Source organism: Falco punctatus (genome assembly GCF_963210335.1).
Source record: "Falco punctatus genome assembly, chromosome: 7".
NCBI classification, from domain to species: domain Eukaryota; kingdom Metazoa; phylum Chordata; class Aves; order Falconiformes; family Falconidae; genus Falco; species Falco punctatus.
This window is the reverse complement of record NC_137587.1, coordinates 40,625,728-40,652,861: the sequence shown is the minus strand read 5'-3', so window position 1 is coordinate 40,652,861 and position 27,134 is coordinate 40,625,728. Positions and strand designations below refer to the sequence as shown.

The window sequence follows — 27,134 nt, the reverse complement described above, 5'->3', positions numbered from 1 at the left end:
TCACCATACAGCAAATCGGATAATTCTGCAGCCAGCATTCTGACTGCTTTACAATGCCTAACAACATTTAGACTGTTCCCTGCTTTACTTCTGTGACAGCGTGGCAGGCTCTGCCAAGAGGAAACCTTCAAAGGACTTTGCATAATGTCATAACAAGGTTGCAGCAAGCAGCCAGATCTGAACTTGGGATCTCCCTTGGTGAGCTCTGCTGTGCGAGCAACCCTCCAGTTATTCCTCCCCTCCACTGCCGCCCAGAGAAGACCTTGCACTCCTGATGCTGTTTTAGCTACAGAAGAGTGCTTGAGAAAACAAACTGTAGGGTATTCCAGACCTCTCAGCTCCCGATCCCAAGCCTTCCACAAAAATCTGGAATTTCCAGATATGTTGTAAAGCTGCTGCAACATCCTTTTGCAAGACAAGTGCGCAAACTAAAATCTGAGGCAGATCTAGGAATCACCCTAGACAAATGCCTCTTTCCAAATACCTAGTGCTATTGTCCAAGTCTTTTAACTGAGTCCAGCGTCCTCTTGGTGATTACCCAAGGCTTTGTTAGACATGCAAATGAGACACTCATCTAGGATCTTCTTAGATGAGGACTTGGTGATGCGCTGCCTGCCTTATAGTGACAATGAAAGGGTTTTTTTGCTTATACTGGAGACTTGCTGAGTGTGCATAGGAGAGCAAGCACTCAGAAACCAAGGTTTTGAGGAGCTGACAGCATTCCCAACTGACAGCACACCAGTTCGCCTGTTCAGCGAAACCACCATGAACAGTAGTGGCAGGCAGGCAGAGTAGGCAGGCAGCCAATGGAGATTGCTGCCTCCTGTGCTCATCTTCACCTTCCTTTCATCCTGCAACCTCACTTACCCTTCTAACCAAAGCCATAGGTTTCAGGCTGAGGCTGGTTACCTGTTTATGCATTATTACTCTGGCCTCCTAAAAGGGGCTTTGGTACAATGGTGTCATGCAGACTAAGAAAGGAAGTGCAGTCATCGTTTCAGAATTAGCATCTAACACACCCAGTAGTATCTGAAACACCAGATTAATCCAACACTCAGGCTAAGAACTAGTTTTTCAGCTAACTGCTGAGAAATGTTGACATTTTGAAACACATTCCCTGATGGATTATTGCAATCAAGTTCTGGGCTACTCTTTAGTAGCATTTATTAGGTGCTGCAATTTTAAATAGTTTAAATATCATCAATGAATGAAGCAGTTATTAGATAATAACCTGGACCCACTAAATATTCACTTTCCCCTGTATTATTCATTCCCCTACGACAACATTTAGTGATTCTAAAACATTTTGTTACAATGAAGGTATTCCATAGCTGTAGGAATGCGAAAAGCAGGGATCAAGGGATGGAAGGGAAATATGAAGGGAGAAGCAGATTAACTCATGGGCAATTGGCAGCTTGCAGGCTGAAACTGCTAGATCCATTCTTGAAATGAGCTTTTGCAAAGTAGATTTGTGAGCTAGGGCCTTCACAAGGGCAAACAGCACTGGAGAATCCACTGACCTGCCAGCCACCAAGGAGATGCAGCTCTGGCCCAAGATGATGACAGAGCCTGAAATGCCAGTTGCTCTGCATGGGCAGCAAGAGACACACACCCAGCGTTATGCACAGCAGCTCATCTCAGCCCCCAGGGTGGCACAGCCTGGTCAGCACGGCGCTATACCCACACTAATAAACCTTGCCCGATGCACTCTATTCTGCCTGCTCCAGAGCCAACTTCAGCTCTCCACTGCTCACCATTAACTACCATCAACTTGCTCCAAGAGACCAAGACTTAAATGCCAATACTTATATTTTTAGAGTCCAGGATGGGCTCCCCCGTACTGCATTTGAGCATTATTTCCACATGCTGCTGTGTTTTGTTAAGCCATTCTGCTCATATCCAGGAGGATCCCACGGGGTTAAGGAATTAGCCTGGGGCATGGGAAAGTTGAGCTTCATTCCTTGATCTGCCACAGAAACCCCAAGTGCCATTGGGCATATCACTCAGCGCCTGCACTTGGGTCTCCTAACTGTAAAATAGGGATAGAAACCCTGTGAGGGTGTTGGTAAGAAGATAAAACTGTTACCATCTGGGAGGTGCTGCGATGCTGTGATAAGAGGGGCCATGCAAGAAACTTAGATAAACAGTTTCAAAACTCTCAGCTTTTTGGTGCTTTCTATTCTACAGGTGATGCACTCTGTGATTTCACACAGCCAGCTTCAATCTCACAGCTTCCTAAGCATCAGAGGTTTCCAGCCCAAATAATAGGTCTTCCCTCAAATTGCAAAAGGTCGTGGTCTTTACAATGGCAGTTTGCACTCTGTGTTTTCATGAGAGTAAGCAGAAATCTCCATAATGCTTCGAGGCCAGTGCACCTAAGGTTTTACACTTTGAGCATGAGAACATCTGTGTCATTTCCCAACGCTATCTCATTGACCACAACATTCATTCTCAGAACACACCATCAAGTGAAGCCTTTTCCAGAAACGCTACATAATGATTGTAAGCTCTGTTTTGCCCATCAGCACTCCTGCAGACTTCAGGAGAATTATAGGTAAGTCATCCCCAAAAGCCCTAGAAAAAGAAATCCAATCCTGTAAATACTTTCTAGGATCAGTGATTTAAGCTTTCATAGACAGTGAAGAACTATGAAAGGACATGAAGTCACTGCAGGAAGATATAAACAACCCATGAAAAAAACATTGCATTTCAAAAGATAGGGTACTTCTAAGGCCACGGCATTCTAAACAGAATTATCTGATGCCAGCACTGTTTATTTGGTGTCAGGGTCTCACATGCAGGGCAGCCACAGCTTATCAGAGAAGAGTTGTCACCTATTTAGAGAGAAGCTTTAAGCTAACAAATTCTTGCACTGTGGAGGTACCAGCCACATGTGAGAATGAAGCTAATGATACCCATTTTCCACTAGGGAAAGGAGCTGCCAGCACCACTACCTCCTTCCTCAGGATTAACGCCAATCAAACAGGACAAGGAACAAATACGTGAGCCAACCATGAGTCCTAACACCAGTATCCAATGTGCATATATTATACAGCTAAACACTTAACAGATTCAGTAACTTCAAAGTGCATTACCTGGCTGAATTAACCCCCACTTCCACCTTATTACAGGATGCTTAAGAAAAGAAGAAGCTTTCAGTCATGTTCAGCAATAAGGTTGCCACGCACACTGTTATACACTGCACAGCAATCCAGCAAGAAAATAGTGTGAATCATTTTTTTCAGTTTCTGAAATTACTTTGCTGACAGGCCAGTGTCATTCTGTAGGTTCATCTAACATCAAATCTCCTTCTGGCCCTTTGAGAACCTGTGAATTACAGTTAAATAAGCTCTAGTATAGCTTGTTCCTTGACATTAACTATGGAATCGTGTTGACATATGAAGAGTCACCTCATGTTGTGTTGCTCAGCATTTACCCTGTGCCAGCCAGGAGCATGCTTGGATAATTCTGTCTAAGTAGTTACGAAAACAGCAGAACTCAGGAGAAAAGGCTCCTGCAAAATTCGGCACCATTCCAGTTCACCAGCTAAATGCTTCCATCTGATATTCAAAACAGGCAGGTGGAAAATTATCCAGAGACACACTATCATGTTCTGCCTGAACAAATGCAAGAGGGACTAAAATACCACTTTGGACAGTAAGTCAATTTAAATCTAAGTGTTTTCCATCAATCCTCCAGTTTTTCTGGAAGATGCACAGGCTGTTTTGCTGTGGAAGAGACCTGTGCGCCTGAGGGTTTGAAGGGGAGTGTTAATTTATGTTTTCCTCCTCACTTGGTGGGATTCAAAGGGACTCCAGCTTGTTTCGCCATGCCAGCCTGTCGTTTTATTCCACCAGGCCTCCTATGCAAATAAAATTACCCAGTGGGTTTGTAAGGTCTGCTCACAACAGTGTTATAACTCATTACCCACAAAAGCCACGATGACGCTAAGTAGAGCATGCTCAGAACTGCATTCCACCTGACATCCAGAAATTAACACACATTACAAACACTGATCCCAAAGGTCGACTCCTCTCACGACAAGATGGGGTTTGCTCTCACTTAATAGGAGACACATCAGATGTAGTTCTTACATGGTATGATCTCCTCATTCAATACACTACCAACCTCACAGGTTGCAAAGAGTCAGCAACCATGTCAGTGCTTCTGACACTTCAATGTCCATTAGAGTTTATTATAAACAAACAGGCTTTGGTACAAGAATCAGTATTTCAATTACTTAAGCCCTAATGCCAAACTTGGTCTGTTTCAGAAGCAAGATAATACAGCACTCACATATTATATTATCCTTCCTTTTCAGTAGCCATAGATAAGTATCATTATGTCACTGTGAAAAAATGCACTCAATTATCCTACGTTGTTATTACTTAATCTGCGTTTCAAAAAAAGCTTTAGACTGAAAAGATGTTAGATAAAGGCTAAGTATTGCAGATAAAGGCATTGCTTCACTGAATATATGCTGTAAAAGCATGAGCTGTGGTTGCACACATTTAAATGAACCAGGCTCCTCTCAGCGCATTCCCATATTGGCAGAATCGCAGCCACAATGGGCTGCTTGCACAAGAAGGTGATTGGAGCGCTAAAAGCAAAATGCAGAGGTAGGCTGGGAAAGGAGCTTGCTTCACGTAGGAGAGAGCCTTTGCAAAGACTTCCTTAATGCTTGGCATGAATCTCCTCCCCTATACAGGGAGACTGGGTCCCTGCTAAGGTCTGTCCAGGCACCGCACATGTGGCCAAGCTGTGTATGGCACGACTGAAGGTGATGGTCCAGCCTGAGGCTCAAACGGGAAAAGGAGCTGTATTCAGAAGAGCATGGCAGCCAGATTCTCATTCCTCTACACAGTCACTAGCGACAGGTAGCAGGACTCACTTTGGATGCCCGTGTTTGGATTACAGCTGCAGCCCCGCATCAGTGCTGTGTACTTTAATGGTCTCAGAAAATGGGTCTGGCACTCTGAATTGACGACAAATTGATTGAAACCAGATGTTGTGAAAAATGCCTTTTCCAAGTTCAATGGCACATGAATGGTCTCAGCATGCCCCTGGATAATCTGACTTCTGTGGCCCAGTCTGCTGCAATAAACTAATTGGGACAATAATATTTTGTCTCTGCATTGTGAACTCCTTGGGGAAAGAAGCTTTTTAATTGCATACACAGCTCATGGCCTGGTAGACTCTAAATCTCACTGGATGATGTGAAAAGTTATAGTGGGACCTCAGCTGAACACCCTAGGCTCATGTTACTGTCTGGATTAGCAAAACTTCAGACTATTAAATCGCCTATATTCTTCAGGCATTGCTGGAAGTTTGGTTTCCACACTGATCTAAGCTCTTTTTTGGCACAGTCAAAAGATGACAAACAACACACCAAAGGTAGAAAAGCACAGAAGTGAAAAAAGCATCAAGCTGTTTTTTGGCCAAGACAGCAGATGCACTACGGCAATATTGGCTTTGTAGGAGAGTAGACACAGCCAGAGCCTGCACACTCAGGCCTCACCACTTTGCAGACCTCATCATAACAGATATATTTACACTGGCTCCACCTAATTAACACACCCTGCCAGACCCAACCTTGCACTCCTCAGCCTGCACATGCAGAGCAAGACCCCAATTTGGTCAGCTTGCACTCCCCGAGGCAGATAAAAATGACCTCAAAAGCCAAGCTTGATTCATGGACTGCCATTAGATAGTCCCTGGGAGGATGATTGATTGATCCTGCTTACCTTTGGCACTGCAAGACATTTAGCATCAGGTTGGGAGTAGCACAGCTTTGTAGTTGTTATTCTAATGGGCTTCAAGACAGAGCTATTTGTTTAGGAGCATGATAAGACTTTTCAGACCACTGGCTCCCTGCATGCTCTGAAAGTCTATCATAGCACAGGCGAAGTCATGACGCTAAATACACTGCAGAGTATTACCGAGAAAACCTGTCCCTGATCTATTTCCCTGTCAAAATCACAAAAAGCTCAACGAATCCTATGGTGTTCAGCTCGCATCTTTTCCAAAAACTGGGGGCAGAAGCCTGCAGCTAAGGTACGGAAGAGAAAAGGTTGAGAGCAGACTTTCCTGGTGACTAATGCAGCCGAGAGATAAACATCTAGATGCTCACTAAAACATACAGTATCACACGCAGATTAAAGGCTCCTTCCGAGATTTTGCAAGCAGCCAGCAACTCCTACCCAGCCATCTGCCCAGAAAGGGCCTCCGACTGCTCAACCAATCCATTTCCCGCCAGTGCCACAGGCTGGGCGATACCGATCTCTGCTGTGTTTTGTTATGAGAGCTTTGATGTACAAGTCTCCGCTGCAGCAGCAGCCCCCTTTAGGGAACAAAGCCACGATCTAGCCAGGCTCTTCACCAGTTGTCCAGGTATTAGGTTCTTTTTCCCAGCTTCAGGGCAACCCTATCACCAACACTTTCCTGTGACCTTTTGCAGGGAACCTTCTGCTCATGGCCATCTGCATCCTCCCCCTTTTCTTTTAAAGCATTCACCTGAACATTAGCAGCAAGCAATTACATATGCACTGGTTTGCATCAGTCACAAAAGCTGTAAGCCTCCAATTAACCACCTCATGCCTTTTAATGATACAACGCTAAACAAGGAAAAGAATTAGAGGGAACATCCTCAGAAGTGGTTTGCAGCAGGACAGAGCAGTCTTTATTACTGTTTATATTAGGGTAGCACCTAGGAAACTCAGCTAGAGGCTGTGAAAACAAATAGAGAAGTTGGTGAATTAATTTAATATGGAGAATTTATAGTCTATAGGACTGTAAGAGTAGGTGGATGAGGTGTAGTGTAATGAGGAGAACACAATGATTTTCTAAGGATCAAAATAACCTGCCAGCACCCTTCACTCGTCACTGCCAAGTTCCTGTATCCTCCCATCTCAACACCACTTCAAGCTTGCAAATGCTGGCAGAGGGCTCAATAGCAAAGACAAGTGCTTCTTTGACTCCCAGAAGACCCATGCTGCAAAGCGCAAGAGAACGCATTGTCTCTGTCTTCAAAAGATAGCTGAAGATACTGCACCTGCTCAGAAGGTTTCAGGCAAAACAGCATTTCAGAGGAATTCACCAATTCAGCAAAATCTCAACAAGGTGAGTCAATTTTGCCCAGGTTCCCATGAAACTTGCACCGGGCTCCAAACGTCAGAAACCTGCTGAGTTTCCTGCCTGGTCACCCATCTGGTTCCTCCAGCATTCAGGTTTCCAGGGCCCTGGGGCAGCCTGCTGCCAAATAGGCTGCTTTGCAAGAGGGGATTTCACTGCTCCCACACTTCTCAGTCTGGGGTGTCCCAGATGTTAGACCATCTCAGGGAGAAAACACAAGAGCATCCACAGATGGTGAGCCCGTGAAAGCCAGTGGAGAGGCTCAGCACTCCAGAGATGAGACGACCCACAGTGCAAGTTGGTGCACTATTCCCTTTTGCAGACTTTCTACCTGGTTGTGTTTTGCTCCACTTCGGAGAGACTTCAGCCTAATTTCATCAAAACTAAACTTCTTCCTGAAACAGAACCCTCTTTTTAAGCTCATTCCTAGCAGACACCCTCACAGGACAGCTGTAGCCATTCACCTCTCAACAGCAGCCCCTGCATATCAGTCCTGTTTGAGCTGCTCTCAGGTCAGAGGCAGAGCTGTATATCCTGTACAGCCCACCAGAAACATTGTGGGGATATACAGATCAGTCAAACCTAACCTGCCTGGTCTGGAAAGCAGATGATACGCACTATTATAGTCCCACGAGCTCTGCAATGGAGAGAACAAAGTGAAATCTCTGTAGCGTATTCATCAGCGTCTAATGGAAATATTTGATCTGCCCAAGGACTACACACGTGATGTTGCAAATGACTACATTGGGACACGAATGGGACAGCATTCGTGGGCTGACCCAGGGCTCACACCAGTTCATCAGATTCACAGACAAAGGAAATGGGGAAAAAGGAAGAGATTCACTTGGAAAAATCACTGCCTAAATGAAATTTTTTCTATGATTTTCTAGAAAATATGTGGGATAGATTTTGCAAAGACTGACAGAGGGCAATACCAAAACAAAAGGGACTGAAGGATACTTAAAGTATACGTGAGGTTTCTTGTTCTGCTTCATTTAACACTGAACATTTCTCATTGCTCATGGACCAAGAGATAGCAGCAGCAGCTGCTGTGCACGGACATCTTTGCTTATCCTGTTCAGCCACCAACAGGCTCCAAAGTCTGTTAGGAGGAGCCTAACTTTATCCACACTATGAGAAACATGTTTCCAGAAGTCCATGTTGTTCCCAAAGACATACCTGCAATATGTGGAGCAAGCGCCGAGGCTCCTCCTTGGGATGCAGCCAGGCGTGCTGTGAAAGCTGAGCGCTCCAGAGCACGCTGGGGGGAAGTTCTCCTGGGAAACATCTGTGGGAGACACTGACACCAGCTGTAGGGTCATGTGGGGCTTCAGCAACAAACCATCTGTCAAGACCTGCTTATTAGGATGTTTACTCACAAAACTGGGTTTTTCATCAATGCACCATAAGTGGTTTTTGAAGCAGCCCCAACCACCAAGAAAATGGTCTCAGAATCAATCAACAGGAACAAGAGTGGATCCAGCAGCCAGAGGAATCAGTTTCTAGCACAAGGACCAACTTCACAGCTCCTGTTTGTCCACGTTGCTACCCCTACTAATCGTAGAACAGTAAATTATTTTGGGGTTTAGACTAATATCAGTGAGGATCCTTTGGCAGGACAAAGGGCCTTTTGTTTCCTTCCCCCATGCAAAAGCATTGACTCTCTGCTGTACATTAGGGATGGTGACCTATTATTTTCACTTCTTTTGCTGTGTTTCCTGTCCATATCACGATGCTTGAGTTGAGAAGTTAATGAAGGGGGAAAACACAACAGAGAAAACCCAGCTGTCTTCTCACCTTTTTTCCCCCCCAAATCTGAAATTCATTGCTTATTTCTTATTTTTGCAATAGATCTACAAAGTTTACTTAGACCAAAGATGTAAGTGCTGTTCTCTGAAGTCATGAGGAACACCCCCACAGCTGGATGACTTCAGATGAGAGTCAACAGGACAGAGGATAAAAATTACACACTCCCACTTTAGTGGCAAAGAAGAGGGAAGGGAGGAAGGCTCAGAGCACCCACATTACCATATACATGAGCCCAAGCAACCTACCCAGGGTGATGGTGGACATCTGCAACAGCCCCAGGGGAAGACACATGCTCTGAATCAGAAGTCAATGGCTCAGCAATAAAATCCTCTCTCAGGGCTAAGACCATCCTTCAAGGGCAGTGAGTCTTACCTTAGCTCAACACAGGCAAAAGAAAGCAGCAGGGACCACAGCAGAGATCACTACCTCTATAGCAGAGAAGGCGAGGGGAAAGAAAGGGAGCCTGTCATTCACCAGTGATAATAAAAATTTCTAAGTGTGCTTCCTCCTCTCCCTACAGGAGCATCTTCACCCTAAGCGCTGACGGGCTTCAGGTAGGACAAGTCAGATCCAAACCTCCCAGTCCTGATATCCCTCTCAGAAAAATATCTTCGGATAGCTGTGGATTGTGCAGATAGAGGGCTGCTTCAGGGTGTCCTGCACAGTGCTGAGGAGAGCAGCGTGTTGCTTCAGTATGTTGTTCCATACAAGCCACTCAGAAGACACCTGTAAAAAATAGGTATGTTGTGGATGAGAAGGGAATGGTTTCTCTTTCTTTCAAGCAACTGAACATCAAGGAAAACACTATCATGAGCTGTTTGACAGGAGAAACAAACCAGAACTTCAGTTTCATTCAACGCTTGTGCTTTAATGCCAGGCCACAATTTATTTCAAGAAGAAGAAGAAAAAAGCAGTAAAGGAAACACTTACAGGATGTACCTGCTGTCTGCTGTGGCCTGGAGGCACGAAGTGGCTTAAGCCATAGCATAGATTGGGATATCCAGGTCAATAGCCAACACTGCCCTTGACCCCACTGGCTACCTGGTGAGATGGTTGCTCGCAGGAGGCACAGGCACTGCTCCTGAGGTTGATGCTATGGCTTTTGCAAGCTGCTCCAACAGGATTTACAGACTGCTTTCTTATCAAACCTGACGGATTTCCTCTCCCACTCCTTTCCCAGCCCCTGCCCTGCACTGGGAGATACAGGGCATGACACAGCGCTGAGGACTGACCTTATGTCTAGAGAGAAAAGGCCATCACCCTGATTCATCACCTTCCAAGGCTCTGGATTTTTAGCAAACTCTTACTCCTTCCTGGGTTCACCTTCCTGAGAGAAGAACAACTTCAGGAAATCGGGTCAGTCATGAGTCCAGGAAAGAAAGCTGTAATGTGATATAGGTCAAACCCACAGAAACGCTGGGAACGTCTCCTTTTACAGTGGGCCCTTCCAAAAGGAAACCAACCCACTGTAAATAACATGTCTGGGAAGAGAAGACAAATTTTTAACCCTTCCCTTGCGCTTACTGTTTGTTCAGTCAAACCGCAGCTTTTCTTGAAGCCAGGCAAAGTCACCCTCTCTGCACTTCCTAGCTCTGTCTCCAGTTCTGGGTAGCCCAGACATCCCACTGTTTTTCCAATCCCACTGCCTGAAACTGGGATTCAAGTAAGGTTAGTCAGGCATATGAATGGCTGCTGTTCCAAACCCTACAGGTCTGGTGTCTGTGCCTGGCCCTCCCTGCCTGCATCACTCTCCTACGTCCACCTGGACATCCAAGGCAAGCAGTGAAGGTAGGAAGGGTCATTCTGTTCCCAAGTGCCATTCCCAGGACTTACAGAAAGTCCTGCTACTGATACAGAGCACAAGCACATTCACTCCAATATATCTCTAGGTGGTTCTGGCTCACTGCCCTCAAATACAACAAATAACAAATGCATCTCTTCCTTTAAAAGCACTTCCTTCTATTACTGCTTAAAGCACAGACTCAAGACCCTGCTTCTCCCAAGTTCAGATTAACAGTTTGAATCAAGTTTCACCATACAGGGAGAGCAGGGAGTCTTTCCAACATTTAGCCAAGGGAAGTCACTGGGACAGCTTGTACAAACAGACGTAGGACGCTTGCAAAGACGAGCTTAGAGACCTTGATCCGCTGGCATTCCTGAGTGTGTGCTTAATTCACCCCAAACACGAAGTACCCAAAGCATGCACTGAAATGCTTCGCTGAGTAAGAATGGGCTTAATCACATACTTAAACACTTACTGCATGAGTACTTCAGAGATTAAGATTGATTAGGTCCTTCTCCTCCCTGTACCTCATACTTCCCCTCCTCTTCATGAAAATCTCACTTCTGAAGCCACGAGGCTCACAGTGTACAAGGAGACACAGGGAACATATTTTTCAACAAGTTGCAAGTTTTCCAGCTTCCTGCCCTTGACGGCAGAAGACTTGAATGTTTTTTGGAAGAAAACACCTAATTTGCTTACAAAGCCATCACATCATGAGGTCAGAGTCCAAATCATATAGATTTCCTTCAGTATTGTCACAAAAATCTTAATTCCCAGGACCTTCAACTCCAACTCCTTTAAAAAGAACAAAAGCCAGATTTTCAGAGCTTGGCTCAGTGAAATCAAGTTATTAATGTTAATATACTTTATTGATCTTAAAGGAATACAACATGGAAACAAAGGCCATTAATTGAGAGGCTCTCTTTACATTAACAAGTCATTCAGCACAAACAGAGCAGATCCAAACTGAGATCCCCCCAGGTACAATATACACAGTTCAAGTGTTTACTTCAGCCTAGATTTAATCTAGTCTCCAATGTCATTTGGACCAAACCTGTCCACATTTTTTGACTGGAAGGTATTTCAGGAAGCCGTCACTGGTTCTGACTCCCATGTCCCTGTCCAGGTAGAAGCACATTTGCTGTGCCCCTGGAGTAGACTGTCTGGGTTAGCATTCCAGAGGCATCTAGCTAGCTTCCACCAAAACTGCTCTGCTGTCCAAACCAACACGCAGTAAGTGCAGATGACCACGGGGTTCACTTCCAGATTGCTCTGTTGCTTCAAACAAAAGCAGAAAGGTAGAGACAGTCAGAGGGAGAGAAAAAGCTCTCCAAGGACAGCAAAGTCGCAAGGCAAGGTGCAGTAGGTGCATTCTGTCACTAGGATGGTTCATTTGGTTTGGAGGTCATCAATTTTTTCTACAGTTTAGAAGAAACTGTAGGGTGTAAAATTGCTGCCCAACAGCGACTCACACAGTAGACTAACATAGGGACTATGTCCATAACAGTGTTCTCATTACGGTGGGACGACGCTCACCATAACAGAGGACGTCAGCACAGGTTGCCCAAGTGAAAGGGTGGATGAAATTATTCTGCCATAGGACAAGAGTGGCCAGAAATACATGTCCATAGCTTGAATAAATGCATGCCACCAGCAGCCAAGCCTGCAAAGTGAACCTCTTTGCAAAGCAATGCAACACTTGTCTTCAGCAGCAGTTGGGAGGCCAAATAAAGAGTGAGGAAATTCAATTGCATAGACAACGCCCATCAGCTGCACCAAGATCCTAGGAATGCAGGAAATGGTCTGCTGAGTCAGCAGGATGGTGCATCTCCTCCAGGTAATGGTGCTTCAGTGGCTGCAGGAAAAGTCTTTAGGGGGAGCACGCAAGCCCGGCCACTATTTGCAGTCCATTCACCCCACATGCCTCCTAGCACCCACAGTCATTGGGGATGGTAGAGCACACACCCTTCCCTACCTTCTCTAACCCCTTTGAACTTGCTGATACTGTATCTGTCTTGCCCTTTCCTGTGGCAGAAAATCCCCTGCTGTGTAAAAAAGCACTTTCTATTTATCCCTCTTAAACCAATCTCCCACTTGTTTCCGTATGTCTCCCCTCATTCCAGCATTGTGGGTTTTTTTTAAACTCCAGAGCAACTGTTTTTCACCACAGTGCTCCATCTATACCGTTTAGTTAGAGAAAGAAACATCATGCCATGCAAGGAGCCTCAGCACAATTCCTGGAAAGTTCAGAAAAACTCAGGAGAAAGGCAAGTTTGAAAGATAGACCTGAGGTTTCTGAATTGTCTCCACCGGTTTGCAGTCTCTGCATCCTCTGCATTGTGCAGAGGACATTGCAAAGAGCTGAGAAGGGTTCAGGTTTTTTGTACTAGCAACTCAGTTGTCTGTATTATTGTTAGCTACTCCAAAAGATATGTACTAGATGCTGAAGTTAGCTATTAAAAATGTCTTTAGCTGTTTCTGCTTCCTCAAAACGTTCATGTCCTTGCTCCCTCCCGTGAGAAAAATCACAGGGTGAGGGAGACCCATACCCGCCTGGCGTGGCGAGTCATCCCCCGAGTGGTGATGGCAGCTAATAAAAGGCTCTGCTGTGGCAGGAAGGGATGTAGATCCCTCAAGGATGGCTTTGCCAGGTGCCACCTGAGGAGTGCCCGACCTTGCTCTGAGCCAACAGACAGAGAGATTTGGGATTAGTGAAGGCACAGGACTCATGGAGAATCTTTTGTCTGTCCTTACCCAGGATGAACCTCAAGCCAGAAGAAAACTTGCAAGGGAAGCTCCAGGACACGGAAAGCTGCAGAGGGCTAGGACCAGCAGGCTCTTTTGCAAGCAGGGGTTTTGCTATGGAAGGTCAAATACAGACCTGGGGGACTGGTGCTTATCACTTGTCCTAGTAAAGCTCCTGCAGGACTTCACCAGATGGTTAAAGAAACTGGCAGTGCTGACAGTGGCCTTGATCATTTAAAGAGTACTAGAAGAAATGAGGCAGAGACCTGCAGAGGACCCTGTTTAGCCCAGTCCAACTTACTGAGCTAGGCATCAGACTGAAACACCTCCTCTTTCAGCCTCTCCTGGAAATACAGATGAGTCAAGGTTAGATGACTCCATTTACGGGACTCTCCACTCTCACCTTCCTTCAAACCCAGCTGTCCAAACCCTTGTGCCACAGGCACATCAAATTTCTCATGACAAGCATGAGGTCCACACCACAGCTGGGACATCTAGACACAATGCCAGGGCCTCACTGACCCTGCACACACCGGACACAGCTCGCTTCGTCATCTGCTGACCCACAGCTGGTGGCTGGGGTTAGGGAGCAGAAGACAGAACCAAAAAGCCTCCTGGAAGGCAGACAGCCCAGTGACACTCTGCCCTTTCAGATGACAGCACCTCAGAGAGTGCGTGGCGCTGATTCCTGCAGCGGGAGAGATGGTACTTCAGAGGTGTGCAGCGACACTATATAGCCTGAATTGCAAGGAATCCAGCTAAAGGGGTCTGTCTGCCTTTGTCCTTTATATTAAGCATATGCTTTCTGTACTTTCCCGCACTCAGTTACATATGGAGCACAGGGGTAACTAATCCCAAACCTCTGCAACTTGCCCTCACCTTGAAATAGGCCCCAGTGCAATGAAGAGAAATGTTCCCGCCTCAAACTTCCAAAGACTATCATAAACACTGGGGATAATTAAAACATGAACATTATGAAAAATATACTGGCAAGGCCTCAAGGCTGTGGAGCTGGAAAGCCAGGTAGCTTAAAGAAGTGCCAGATATTGAACTGGTCTCCAAGATTAGCAGATGTTTTTCAACCTAACATTGCAAAAACTTACTAACTTCGATGTGTTTCCTAAATCAGAACCAGAGAAGAGAATGTGTGTTGTGTATTGGGACTGTATCAAGTACTTTTCCAGCACTGAAAGATCTTCTATTTTAAAAAAACACAAAGGAATGGGTAGGGGTGGGGGTGGGGGGTGTTGTAGAAAGAACTAGGCCTGTTTAAAGGATTCTGGATGCTTACCTAAATCATGTAAGAAAAGGAAAATTCCTTCCCCAAACTGAAAAGACTTGGATGCAATTAAGATGGAGATAGCATCAGCTCATTTCCCCGTCTGGTACTAAACTATTAAACTATTCAGCACGAGTACTGCAGAATACAGTGGTTGCATCTGATACAGTCTTACAATATTTAGGTGGTCATTTTCTTTTTTTTTTTTTACTCAATTATCTAACAAGAAACTATTCAGCAGCTCACTTTTGAAAACCAGCTTCCCTCACCTGGTACAAGACAATGTGCAATTAAAAACTCATCATCCCAAAGCCACTGGTTGGTTTGTCTTCTCACCAGCAGCTCCTTTACAGCCAAAGAGACAGAGTACATGTCTGAAGATCCTTCCCACTACACCTTTGAGGAGATTTACAGGGATTTGCATGTGTTTTTCTCGCTCAAAGAGAGATTATGTGGCACAATTAAGAGATACTCCAGGAAAGAAACTACTAGCTTCGACAAGCTTCTTGACATTCCCTTTGTTTGATATAACACCCATCAGTTATTAAGGGGAATGCACTAAGTTGCTGCTTAGCCTTAGTAATGCCATGTTTAATAACAAACACTACTTCTCTCCCCTCTCTGCAGTGACAGCCATTGTCCAGTAATTTCTGGATGAAATATTACATATATATATAAACATTTTACGCATAGACAGATATAAGCTGCCTTTCCATGTGTAAAGCCATGGGAGAGTTATGACCAGAGAAGACCAGTTACAGCTTTTCCTGTATCATGGGAGATGGAAGTACAAGGACTTTCTGGGTCACTGAATGCAGAACCTTGTGACCATACTGCAAGACCCCTTCACAGAAACTGACATTCTTCTATTAAGAAAAGGGAAAAAAAGTAATACGAGAAACATATTTTACATGTAGTGTTTGCTACACTGCAGATTAAAAAACAAAATCTGCCACTTAGAAATTTACCACTGTCTCAGAAGATGCTCCACAAGACATTTAATTCTGAGTAGATATCTCCTTGCTACATTTGCAATGCAAGGAAAACTGAGAAAAAACCCTCTGCCTTTCAGGTAGGTGACAGCCCGAAGGACACAGAGTCATCACGAAGGAAGGTGTCTGCTCAGCAGACCTTGCTATGGAATGGACAAGCTGTACACATATCCCTGAAATTCATAGCAGTCACAGCATCCACACCAGTTGTACGTCCACCACTTCAAGGGTGCCAGAGCAGAAGATGAAACTGCAGAAACCAGCCCAGCCTCTGGGCCCTGCCATAAACCTCCAGCCTTCCCACCAGGCAGCTTCAAAGCTGCTGCTGCGAAGAGAAGCAATGCTGTCTACAGTTAGCTCCTTTCTCCTTTGTTGGCAGACTCACCTCCAGTCCTATGGGAAGAAAGATGGGAAGAGAGACCAGTGGGTGACACAATTGTCACTTCTTTCCATAACCTTATCAGGGCTGTGATAGCAGTCAGCTACCATAGCTAAAGAGGGCACCAGGGACAGCAAGTCTGTGCTCTCCTCCACCCAGCCCAGCTTCCAGAGCACACAGCTCTTGGGGATTTATTTCCTGGACATTTCAGAGGGACACCTGTTGCATTACACAGATCTATTTGGTTACAGAAACCTACCATCTGCCCCCATGTTGTACCAACCAAAGTCTGCAAGCACCCTGACAGCAAGGAGGATTAATATTACATTTCCATCTGCTCCGCAACACGAGCTGCCTGTAAGCAACAACCAAAAAATGCCTGTGAGCTCCTAAATCCCATTTTGTCCTTAAAAAACGCAAGTTACAGAAAGAACAAGAGGAGCCGTGACAATCCGGCTCCTTCAAAGCACAAGTCACATTCCCAGCAACATTTTAATCTTACTCCGTTTCCTGCATGGCTAAATGCAGAGAACATTAACAGGTCACATCGGAGACATCTAAGTGGTGACCAAGTCAATATAAAACCACTGACTGGGTCTGCATCAATGTAACAAACTTTAAGTATTAAAACAGACTGTTTATTACAGCATATGATGTGTTATATTAATTTACACAATGATATATATATATAAAAACAGCCATTGATGATGTACAGTAAATTTGACATCAACAGGAATATTAAAACTACTGATACTCATGCACGTGACATGCATATGGGGTTTTTTTTCTTTTTCAAAAGCAGTTTTACACAATATACTGAAGTTACTACACCTTGGTCAGCTACTCCAACAGTTTACTCTCAACACCACCACCGTCCGGAGTGGGACTCCCAGGAGATCAGAGCAGAGTGCACTCCAGAGAAGATGACTTAACCTCAGAGAGATTGAACAGGAGCCCTTTCCTGGTGGGGGAAGGCTGGGGGAGGACAGGGGTGAGTTTCAAGAAGAGAATCAACAAGAAAAGGAAAAAAAAAAAAAAACCAACCAAAAAAAGGCCAGGAGGAAGAAGTTCCAGATGTGGCAACAGGAGCAGCAGAAAGGGACAAGTAAAAACATGAAGACCACCCACATACCCTCCCCCTTATCCCCTAAAAACTTATGACCTTAAGCTGTTGATATCCTGTATAAGACCCAGAACTGGAAAAACTAGGCAAGGAAGATCCATTCCCAGAAACATCAGCCTTTTTTCAAAGCCTTCTGACACCATGCACTGGAGGCTGTTCACCACTGAAATGGCATTGTTATGGTTTTGTTTTTTTAAAAACAAGTATAACGGTCTTTTATTTCCACGTAAAAGGCACTAGTATCCACCCAAGTTCTGAAGACAAGTGACATAATTTACCTTAAGTTTTAAATATTTGTATAAAAAGAAAAAAAATCTGTGGAAATATGTACACAAAAGCACCTTGCTTCGGAAAGCAGAAGCAGATACATTCCACCGAGTCACCTCATTAGACAGTTGTCATGAGCTTCAGGGAGCCCGACCGAAAGCGAAGGATTTTCTTCTTGAGGTTATGGGAGGCTTTGATTTTGACAAAGGCCTTTGCCGCATTTTCATGCAGCTCTGGGGCTGTGACTGTTTGGATGGGGAGTGTCTGGACAAACTGAGACCAAATAAGGCCCCCGCTCTCATCAGAGTCACTGGTTGTCGTGCTCTCCCCTACGAACTCCACCTCGCTCAGGCTTGACTCGCTGTCCCCAAAGCAGTTCGTCGTGTAGTTGCTCTGCTCATCCTCGCTCGTGTCCACCACGGTGGAGTGGAACAAGGACTCGCACTCCGCCGAGTACTCCGAGTCGCTGGCCACATAGGCGTATGGGCTGACGTAGGGCAGGGGGACCTGTGAGTAGACCCCCACACCTTCCCGCCGGTTCCTCCTCGCCCTCCGTAGGGCCTCCTCATAGGAAATCTCTGCCGATGACTTCCACCGGCGGTAGTCAGCCCTCTTATGTTTAGGCTTGGCCACCACGACCTCTCGGCCATGCCCGTGGGACCGAATGGCGGATTTGTGCAGGCCAGCCTGCCGACTTGGGACGCCCGACTCCTGCTGCAGGCTGCTGCCTCTCTTCCCCCGTGAGGAGGGTTTCTTCAGTTTCTTATTTGTATCCAACTCATCAGGAAAGCGGCACTTCTTGCCAACAGGCTTGGTTTTCTCCCGCAAGGTCTGCACACTGTTTTCCAGCCCGTTGGCAAGGTGGGGCCTGTGTTTCAGCACGGAGCTTTTCAAAATCTTGACATTTCGGGTGCCTTTGTGAAGCTTCATGCTTTGCTGCTGGGCCGGTATGTACTGAGCGTTCACCAGCAACCCATCGTCCAGGCTCTGGGAGGAAGAGCCCTCGCTTTTGAAATCCAGCGCAGGCCTCTCCTCAACAGCAGGCGATGAGGAGCGAGCCGCCTGCAAGCTGCTCTTCAGCAGGACTTTTTTGGGAGGCTGGCTGACCCGGTGGTTCTCCGGCTGCAGCACCACGGGCTTCCCCGGGCTCTCTTTGGGAGATGCAGCAAAGAGCTGACCGTTCTCTTTGGGGACATCCCCCGCTGCAGCCACTGCGTTGCGGCTGAGCTCTGGAGGTGCCGGTTTGACACCCCGTGACAGGTGCTTGCTCTGAAGTTCACTTGTCGTGGCGGGTGGGAAAGCTGCTGGCAAAGGTGCCTTCCTACTCTCCAGCTGCTCACCGGCCGGCTCCCTTGGCCTCTGCTTTAATGGGGAGGGTGTCGCATGGTCCAGAGCAGTGGTCCCACCAGAAGGCAAGCATGCTTGCTTGGAGCTCTTCAGGTTCACGACGTTACCATGAGCCACCACCCCAGCAGGCTGCCTGACACACATGCTTCCATGCCTCAAGATCCCTTTGGTGGGATCGGCATTGAGACTCGTCCTGGGTTTGTTAGTCCTTACCGCGTGAGTCTTTTTCTGAACCAGGCTTAAGATGTAACTGTCTATCCTCTTGCTGGTGGAAGGACACGGCGCCAGCCAGGAGCTTTGCGGGACAAAGGTGTTAGTGGATTTCCCAGAGTCTGTTTCAGATCCAGCGCAAACATCGCTAACGTCACAACCAAGCCTCTCCTCTTCTCGCTGGGGGTTTTCAGTCACGGGGAGAAGAAACATGGGACTCTGCACAGCTACTGCATGGAGTGGGCTGGGGTACCGGTAGACGTCATTCCCATTTTTAGACACCAGATCACACTGGTACTTTGGATGTACATCTGCAACGACATCGAGGGAATTTGAGTGCGGTGTGGACAAAGAGCGACAGACAGAGCCTGCGGTCTGGTCCTCATGCTGGCCTTCCTTATTATAGTCCATCCAGCCTATGAGATCTGAAAGGCATTTTAGAAAAGTTTAGAAAGCCTGCCAGGGACAGTTCTGCTATGTTTTTCACGTGCTGCCAAGGACGCTGGTCCCATCTACGCATACGATGCAATGTTTCAACTACAGCAGCGCTGCTCAGAGGAAACCTTGCAACCAGGGATGTGATTCAAGCAATACAAAAGCAGCACTATTCTTCTGTGGGTGTCTTTGTAACTGCAGCTACGTAGGATTTACCCCAATATGACTACACTGCTAAAAAAAGAATAATTAAAAAAATCACAGCCCTAATGACAACATTTACATTGGTCGCAAATCTGTGCCTAGGTTGCTAAGAGCTTCCTATTTCACTTGCAAGCCATCCAGAAGTCTGTAAGGGTCTCTTATGATTATACGTTACACAGCTACCTGTAAAACTCGCTGCTGGCCTCAGCACATATGAATCTTATATTTTACTTTACTAAATCCAAAGAGTAACAAAAAATATAGACAAGACACCAATGAATTCTTTCAGCTTACTGACAAATTTAACTTCCAAATTTTTTCAAGCATACCTTGGGTCACAAAAAAAAATCCAGATCTAATTTTATCGTTGTTATTATTATCATTGCTATTGTTTTTATCATCATAATTATTTCATAATTATAATAATGCTAATAACAATAACAGATGCTCCTTGTGAGCAATAAAGTGTTAAAGAATGGGAAACAGGCTCAGCCTTCCATAGAAGTACAAGAAGTGCAGGTCAATCCAGCTGACATCCTAGCCTTAGCTCTGCAAAGAGTTCTGTAAGAGAAATCCAGTGCGTGTCAAGATGCATGAGTCAGACTTAATGGCTAAGGCACTTACTTGGGAGGTAAGCAACCTTAGGAGCAGGGCTTCGGTCCAAGCACCTAAGATTATTATTTTCTCAAGCTTATGTTGCCCTTGTCTACTTGGGTAGGGGTACAATCTAAATGATCCTTCTAGGTCACTGTCAGTCCTGTTTTCTACCCTTAGGCTAGAAACTTCAGACAGGGTACTCAAATTTGAATGCTCAGTGCTTGTCACTTATCTAAGGCTTGTTTCAAAAGAGGTCTCTCAGACCTGACAGAGATCATGTGTGAACAGGAGAGAAAGAACAGGGAAGTTAGGAGCATGAACTTCCTCCAGATCACCTCACAGTTCTCCCACATTTCCTAAGTTCTACATCAAAGCCTGGAAACATTGACAAAAAGACTTCTTTGAAACATGCCAGTTGGTGAAATTTCATCACTAAAGTGAGACAGTATGAATAATGAAAATTTTAGGTTTTCATGACGTATACAGAAAACAACCAGCTACGCAATCAGCTGGAATTCCTTGTGTATGTTTTTCCTTTTATGTATGGCCGATGAAGATCACATATACCTTACAATGGGGTACGTTAAATTACCTCAAGCTGCTCAAAGGATAACTTAGAGGACTTCTCAGCATCTCAGTATGAATGTATCCCAGGCTGTATTTTCCCACTTCAGAGTTAGAAGAACGTGAATTATTGTGTCCTTGATTCACAACAAATCACTATAAGTTAACCTTAAAGAGCAGAACGGAAATTGGAAATACTATGGTTAGAAGCATCCTCCACAACCCAAAATGAACTAAAACTGTTGAATGAGCATGTCTGCAACCAGTAACGATCAGAGTCCTACTGAGGTAGGTGTCCTATCTGGACAACAGACAAAGGAGGCTTCCTATTTAACCAACCTCACACATTAAGGTTTGCATCTTCAGCCTAGTGTCCAGGGAAAGTCTCTGTCAAAGAGACCTGGTTTTTCCCTGTTCCTGATGTCTATTTGTTTATATGACATAAATGCAGGACACAGCTCAGCATGGTCACGTGGGGGTTGAGGACCATGAGAACTGACAAAATGACTGCTGTAAACAGACTGACATGCAGCCTGACCTCCTAAAACCTGTAGCTAGCTCCTTACTCTGTCACTTTAATGAAGACATGGCTGTGATGTGTCTTTAATTATTGCTATTTGCTGAAAATGCTTTTCTAAAGGAAACCATGAGAAATTAGCCGACTAATGTGCTTATGTGTATAGTTACCACTGCCCTCTACTGGGTAGAGCAGCTGTCATATTTTCACGTGTTTAGAGGGACATATTCACATGTAAGGCTGGACTAGCGGAGGACAAACAGTCCCGCCTCATGACCCATGTACATGATAGGCACTGGTACCTTTTCAGAGCATAGTAAGTCAAATGAAAGGAAGAAGGGTTAATCCAACCCAGATACTCCTGAGGCAGTATTTCCAAAGCCAAAGCCACCTCCTGGAGTATGATGTATTCGACCTGCTTTTACTATACCTGCAGATTTAGGGCGTCCATCTGAGATATTCAGTGTTGCCTCCAAAGGGCTGCAAAAGCAAGTGCTAGAATGGCAACTGGATAAACACTCACTGAAGACAGAGTTAGATGAATTGGAGAGCGATCCAGAAGCTCCATCACTCAGCTCATAAAACCCTATAAAAATAAGAGTTTGGATTTATATTAGTTATGTCTGCACAAAGTTACCATTTGTGTCCCTAGAAAGGCAGTCAAGCTGATGTTTATGTTGGCTTAGTCTATTGCAATTAGTTATGGGATTTCATTCAGTCACCCAAAAAAACAGTGTACAATTTAGTAATATCCTTATTGCTATGAAGGATTCCATTTAAAAGTAAAGCACTTAAAAGTAAAAAAGCAGAACTTTACTTAGCGTATGAAATTTTGAACTTTTTTTGCTTTAACCTGTACAGCGGCTGGGGTTTTAACCTTTACAGGGGTTTTCAGACTTTAGCAAGAGGATCCAGGCTGTGTTTGACAGCCCACTCATTTAACAGTGTATTATACTTCCAAGACAGACTCTCCAGCTATTATTTGACTACAAAATTTCTACCAAGTGTTGGGCCCAATGCTATCCATTATTTTCCTCAAAGTTCTGGTGATAAATATAGTATTGGTGGAAGACATGAAAGAAGAAAAATGGTAAATAATGTGCAGACACAGAAAATCTAATTTCCTGGTAAATTTGGACTACTCAAGAAAAATATGACATACCATAATAAAAATTTAAATTGTACATTTAGGAATAAGGTATGCAGGTCATGGCTACAGAATGGGGATGCATCCTGGAAAGGATTCAGTGTGGAAAAGCAGCTCAATCAAGCTTAATGATATGGCAAAAAAAGCTAATGAGACTGTTGAATGTACAAAAAGACTGAATAGCAGCAGGGAAATTACTTCAGCAGTCTATACAGCACTGGTAAGAAAGACATTGGGAATGGTGTGCCTGGTCCTTGAATCCAGCATGCTTATAATAAGCCTAAAAAACTGGAAAGGGGCCATAAAGCTATTTAAGAGCTTGGAAAAATGTCTTAAAACAAATGACCTAATGAACTTGACCTGTTTAGCTCATCAAAGAAAGTCAGGAATTACATTGTATAGCACCTCCAAGAGGAGAAAAAACTGGATACTGGAAGACCTTACTCTATGGGAGAAAAGCATATAAAAAAAATCAGTGCTGGAACAAATCGAATTCAGATTAGAAATTACCACGGTTTTAACAATTGCAAGTGCGTGGATTCTCTACTTCTGTGTCTTCAGAACAAGTTTAGATGCCTCTAGGAAAGGTTCCCCATTATTAAATACCACTTACTGGCTTCAACGCAGCTAGAATGGGATGAAATGCAATATGTGGTCCCCCATCAAATTGTTTGATTCAGTACTCCCTTCTGGCTCTAAGATCAATTTTGACATCTTCCTCCCGCTGACAGTGTTTCCTTTCACCATTTTTCCTGTAGCCTCCTTCCTAATGTGCAGGAGAATTAGAACTTTCTGAACTAATTCGTGGGTGACCTTGGAAAAAAAACTAAAAATGCCCCAAACACTAAAAATCTAATTGAAACTGAAATGCTCCTCTGAATATCTTGCCTACAAACAGCAACCTTTCCAATGGTAGGTGAAACTTGCTAGTAGGCGTTAATTATCAGAGTGCGAACACGCTATAGACATTTACTACTGTAGTACTGAAAACTACAGCCAGTTTAATTCGAGGTGCCAAGGGAGGCCCCATTTTGCCTCACCTGAACTTGGACGACTGTCTGTCTCGAGGTGTTCATCCGTCGTTTTCTCCACGTCCAGGCGGAGATCACTTATTTGCTTATCTAGCTCTTGTAACTGATTTAATAGACCGGCGTCCCTCCTCCTCAAGCAGTTCTGGAAAACAAGAAGACAAACAACATCAGCTCATTCAGTGCAGCAGACATGAAGGGGCTCCACAGACAATCAGCTTTCTCCATCTCAGCATCGCAAAAATGCCTTGTCAATATTCTTTTATTAAAAAAAAACCAAAACAAAACAGAACAGAGCTCTGAAATTCTAGATAGATGCTCTGGATAAATATTTAACTGAAGAGTTACGCAGGCACTTCGTTCCAGCCTCTTCCAGCCAGTTCTACATAAGGAGCATGCTCCACAATTTGGGAAGACCAAGATGCGATGCTGGCAAAGGGCCCCTCGCCCCTTTGCGGGACCACAGCTGTAACAACAATGCTGTATTGTACGATACGGTCAAACCAGACCTGTGCACATGAAACGGGCCGCTTCAGCGAACAGACAGCTTTGCCACTGTAATAGGGGATGTTCACCACCACAGTGATGTTAGTCAAAGATCACATCTGTTCACATAAAGGGACGAAACAGCTCTGCCAACAAGTGCCTGTAGTGGGGGAACCACCTTGTTCTGCTGCACATTATGAGCTTATAGTCTGCCATATAGACAGCAAGATTCCCAGAGCTGGGATCACAGCCCTTTTATTAGTTTTTCAGTGCAGCAGGAAGGAAGAGTAATTCTTCCTCTTCTCCCATTATAATTGTATAAAATTGCTGTGAGATGAATTTTAAGGCTATTTATGAAGGTAATTTGATGGCATAAAATAAGCAGTAAGAAATGATTTTGTAAGGCACTCATTAACCCACGGTCAATGCAATCAGTTTCCCTGTGTGTATTATAATGTTGCTTATCCATCATCTGTTCAGCTGCATACCCTTTAATTGTTCTGGCTTTGAGGAAAGTGGGGGAGTCAGGAGGAAGGTTTCTCTCTCCCCCCCCCCCCTTTTTTTTTTTTAAGTGCATCATTTGATCAGCACCCTGCGGTGCTCTGATACGCTCATTGCAAAGAGTTTTGATGCTCATAACTGGACTCGTTCTAAACCCATTAAATCCAGGACAACCTTTCCCCTGGGGTGGTCCAGTCCTCAGGCAAAGGGAAAGCAAATGCGAGGCCGTTTGAAGAAGTGCTGGCATTTAACACCATCCTCGGAGAACCAAAGGGGCGATCCCAGGTCTTTGTCCCCCATTTCTAATGGGAGCCGGCTGGAAGCCAGACTGCCAGAGGTGATGGGTTCCAGCGGTAACTCGCTGCGCCTGCTACTGCCACCGGTGTCCCCCTCCCCCCGCGAGCACCGCATCTGGTTCCAATCTGCAATGTCAAGTGCACAAATTAAAAGTGCTACCACAAATCCACGGGGGGGTTTTGGGTTCGAGAGTTTTTGGATTTTTTTTTTGTTTGTTTGTTTTTTTGAGTAATGATTCCCTGGTCCTTCACTACGACTCTTTAGCAGCCAGCCTCTTTCTCAGCAGAAGCATCGTTTATATTTAGCTTTTACAGAAGGAAATAATTCTAAATTAACTAAACCGAAAGATCAAGAAGAAAAAATAAAAGGGAAAAAAAATGGGGGTGGGGGGCGGGGAAAAGAAGAAATCAAGCAAAAAAAATCACGCAGTCCAACTTCTCCTTGGGTGAAAGCAAATGCTGAGCCACGCACAAAGACGGCCAGGCACAGCTGTACGCTATTTTCATTGAAAAATGATCTGCCGCTTCATGCCGCCCTCCATCTCTTCCCACAGCAGCTACACAGCGCGTCCTTCAACAAAAGCATCCCTTATTTTAAGGGGCCCGATCCCGCCCGCGCCGGAACGCTCGTTACCTCCTCCCGGGTTGCGACCCAGGCGCTCGCTCCCAACTTCCATTCAAGGCAACGGCAGCGCCGCTCACGCCTTGAATGGCGATGGGCCGCCGGCCTGGCTCTGGAACCGGGAGGGGCACGGTACACCCCCCAGCGAAACGCCGGCAGCGCCCGCCGGTGTCAGCGCTCTGGCCGGCCCCCCGGAGGCCCGGCCCCCCGCGGCCGCTGCTCCCCGCCGCCTCACCTGGGCGGCCGCCACCGCCGCGGCGGCGTGTGACAGCGGCGCGGGCAGCACCCGCGGCCCCTCCGCGCCGAGACCCCGCCGGCCCCGCCGAGCCCCTCCGCGCCGGGACCCCGCCGCCCCGCCGGGACCCCGCCGGCCCCCCCGCTCACCAGCTGCCTCCGCAGGAGGAGGATGTTCTCCTCCAGGAACTTCTCCTCCAGGCTGCGCGGCGGCGGCCCCTCGCCCGGCGGCTCCCCGCGCCCGCCCTGCGCCCCGGGCCCCGCGCCCGCCGGCCGCCGCAGCAGGAGGCTCTTCACCAGCAGCTCCTGCCGCTGCCGCAGGTACTCCAGCTCGCCCAGCCCGGCCAGCGTGGCCTCCAGCCGCTCCCGGGTGCGCTGCCGCTCCGCCTCCGCTTCGCCCTTCTCCCGCCAGCGCGCATCGGGCTCCCGCGGCCCCCCCGCCTGCCCCGGCCCCGCCGCCGCCGCCGCGGCGGCTGCCGCAGGGCTCGCCTTCATCGCCGGGGAGGAGGCGGCCGCCGCTGACAGGCCCTGCCCGCGGGGGGCAACCGCCGCCGAGCCCCGCTCTGCCGCCGCCGTCGCCGCCGGTCGCGAATGGGCCGCGGGGCGCCCGGCTCCCTCCCCGGCTGCCGCCGCCCCGCGCCCGCCCACCGCCGCCCCTCCCTCCCTCTGCCCTCCCCGCCCGGCGGCGGCTCCACGCCCGCGGTCGCCTTCCTCCTCCTCCTCCTCCTCCTCCCCCCAGCCCGCGCCTCCATCGTCCCCCGGCAGGCCGGGGGAGGGCGGCCGTGCTGCCCGCTCCCCTCGCCGGTGACCCCCGGAGCCCCGCACAGGCCGGCGGCAGCGCGGTGCGGATCGGGCTGCTCATACAGCTCGACGCGTCCCGAACTGGAGCCGAAATGATGCACCTGGGGGGGGGGGGGGGGGGGGCGCGGGGGGAATCCCGGCTTGAAGGGGCGAGGGTGGAGGGAGAGGGTAGGGAAAGGTGGGAAGCAGAGGAGGATGGGACAGTCCTTGCACCAGGGTGCTGAGCACGCTGTAGGCACAAGGGTCAAGACAAAGTGTTGCTTCGAAGCCCCGTTGAATCGACTGGCCAAAAAAGCCGTAATGAAGTGAACTTCATAACAGCGTGTAGACTAGTTGCAGCAAAGGGTCTGCAATTAGGTTTTCAATGGCGAAGCAGTGGAAAGGCGGGGGCGGAGGGGAGCAAATCCAGATGCTGAAGAAAAATCTTAGTATCAAAATACAGGAAGAACTGATTTGCAGACATGTGCCGAGGGGGGGATATGGAAGAGGAAGAAGAAAGCATTGAGGGAGCCCTTCACAGTATGGGGTTTGTTGGAAAAGATGTCAGCCTGCCGTCCAGCGGCTCTCACAGACATCATGAGCATAACGACATGGCCTTCCCTGCTCTCCCTCTGCTCTCAGGAGGGTATGAGTGTCT

General features: G+C 46.7%; 1 protein-coding gene across 4 annotated transcripts; it reads right to left on the bottom strand.

Annotated features, from left to right (window-relative positions):
- Nucleotides 1-11,565: 11,565 nt before the first annotated feature.
- On the bottom strand, nucleotides 11,566-26,603 carry DACT1 (dishevelled binding antagonist of beta catenin 1). Of its 4 annotated transcripts, none has more exons than XM_080394482.1 (4): nucleotides 25,847-26,603; nucleotides 23,570-23,702; nucleotides 21,813-21,968; nucleotides 11,566-19,490 (listed from the first exon to the last, which is right to left on the bottom strand). In XM_080394482.1, the coding sequence occupies exons 1-4, from the start codon at nucleotides 26,189-26,191 to the stop codon at nucleotides 17,629-17,631; spliced, it is 2,496 nt and encodes an 831-aa protein (XP_080250608.1). In that variant the 5' UTR covers nucleotides 26,192-26,603; the 3' UTR covers nucleotides 11,566-17,628. The 4 variants fall into 4 exon arrangements, with proteins under 4 accessions (XP_080250608.1, XP_080250610.1, XP_080250609.1 ...); XM_080394484.1 differs by having other exon boundaries at nucleotides 11,566-19,376; XM_080394483.1 differs by having other exon boundaries at nucleotides 21,906-21,968.
- Between the last annotated feature and the right edge of the window lie 531 nt (nucleotides 26,604-27,134).

What these genes read in the sequence shown, in the direction of transcription:
- DACT1 (XM_080394482.1), bottom strand. Translation starts at nt 26,191, where the DNA reads ATGAAGGCGAGCCCTGCGGCAGCCGCCGCGGCGGCGGCGGCGGGGCCG. An exon ending in TCCTCCTGCGGAGGCAGCTG is followed by an intron (nt 23,703 to 25,846) that starts GTGAGCGGGGGG and finishes CTTGTTTTCCAG; the next exon opens with AACTGCTTGAGGAGGAGGGA. An exon ending in AGACAGTCGTCCAAGTTCAG is followed by an intron (nt 21,969 to 23,569) that starts GTGAGGCAAAAT and finishes TTATTTTTATAG; the next exon opens with GGTTTTATGAGCTGAGTGAT.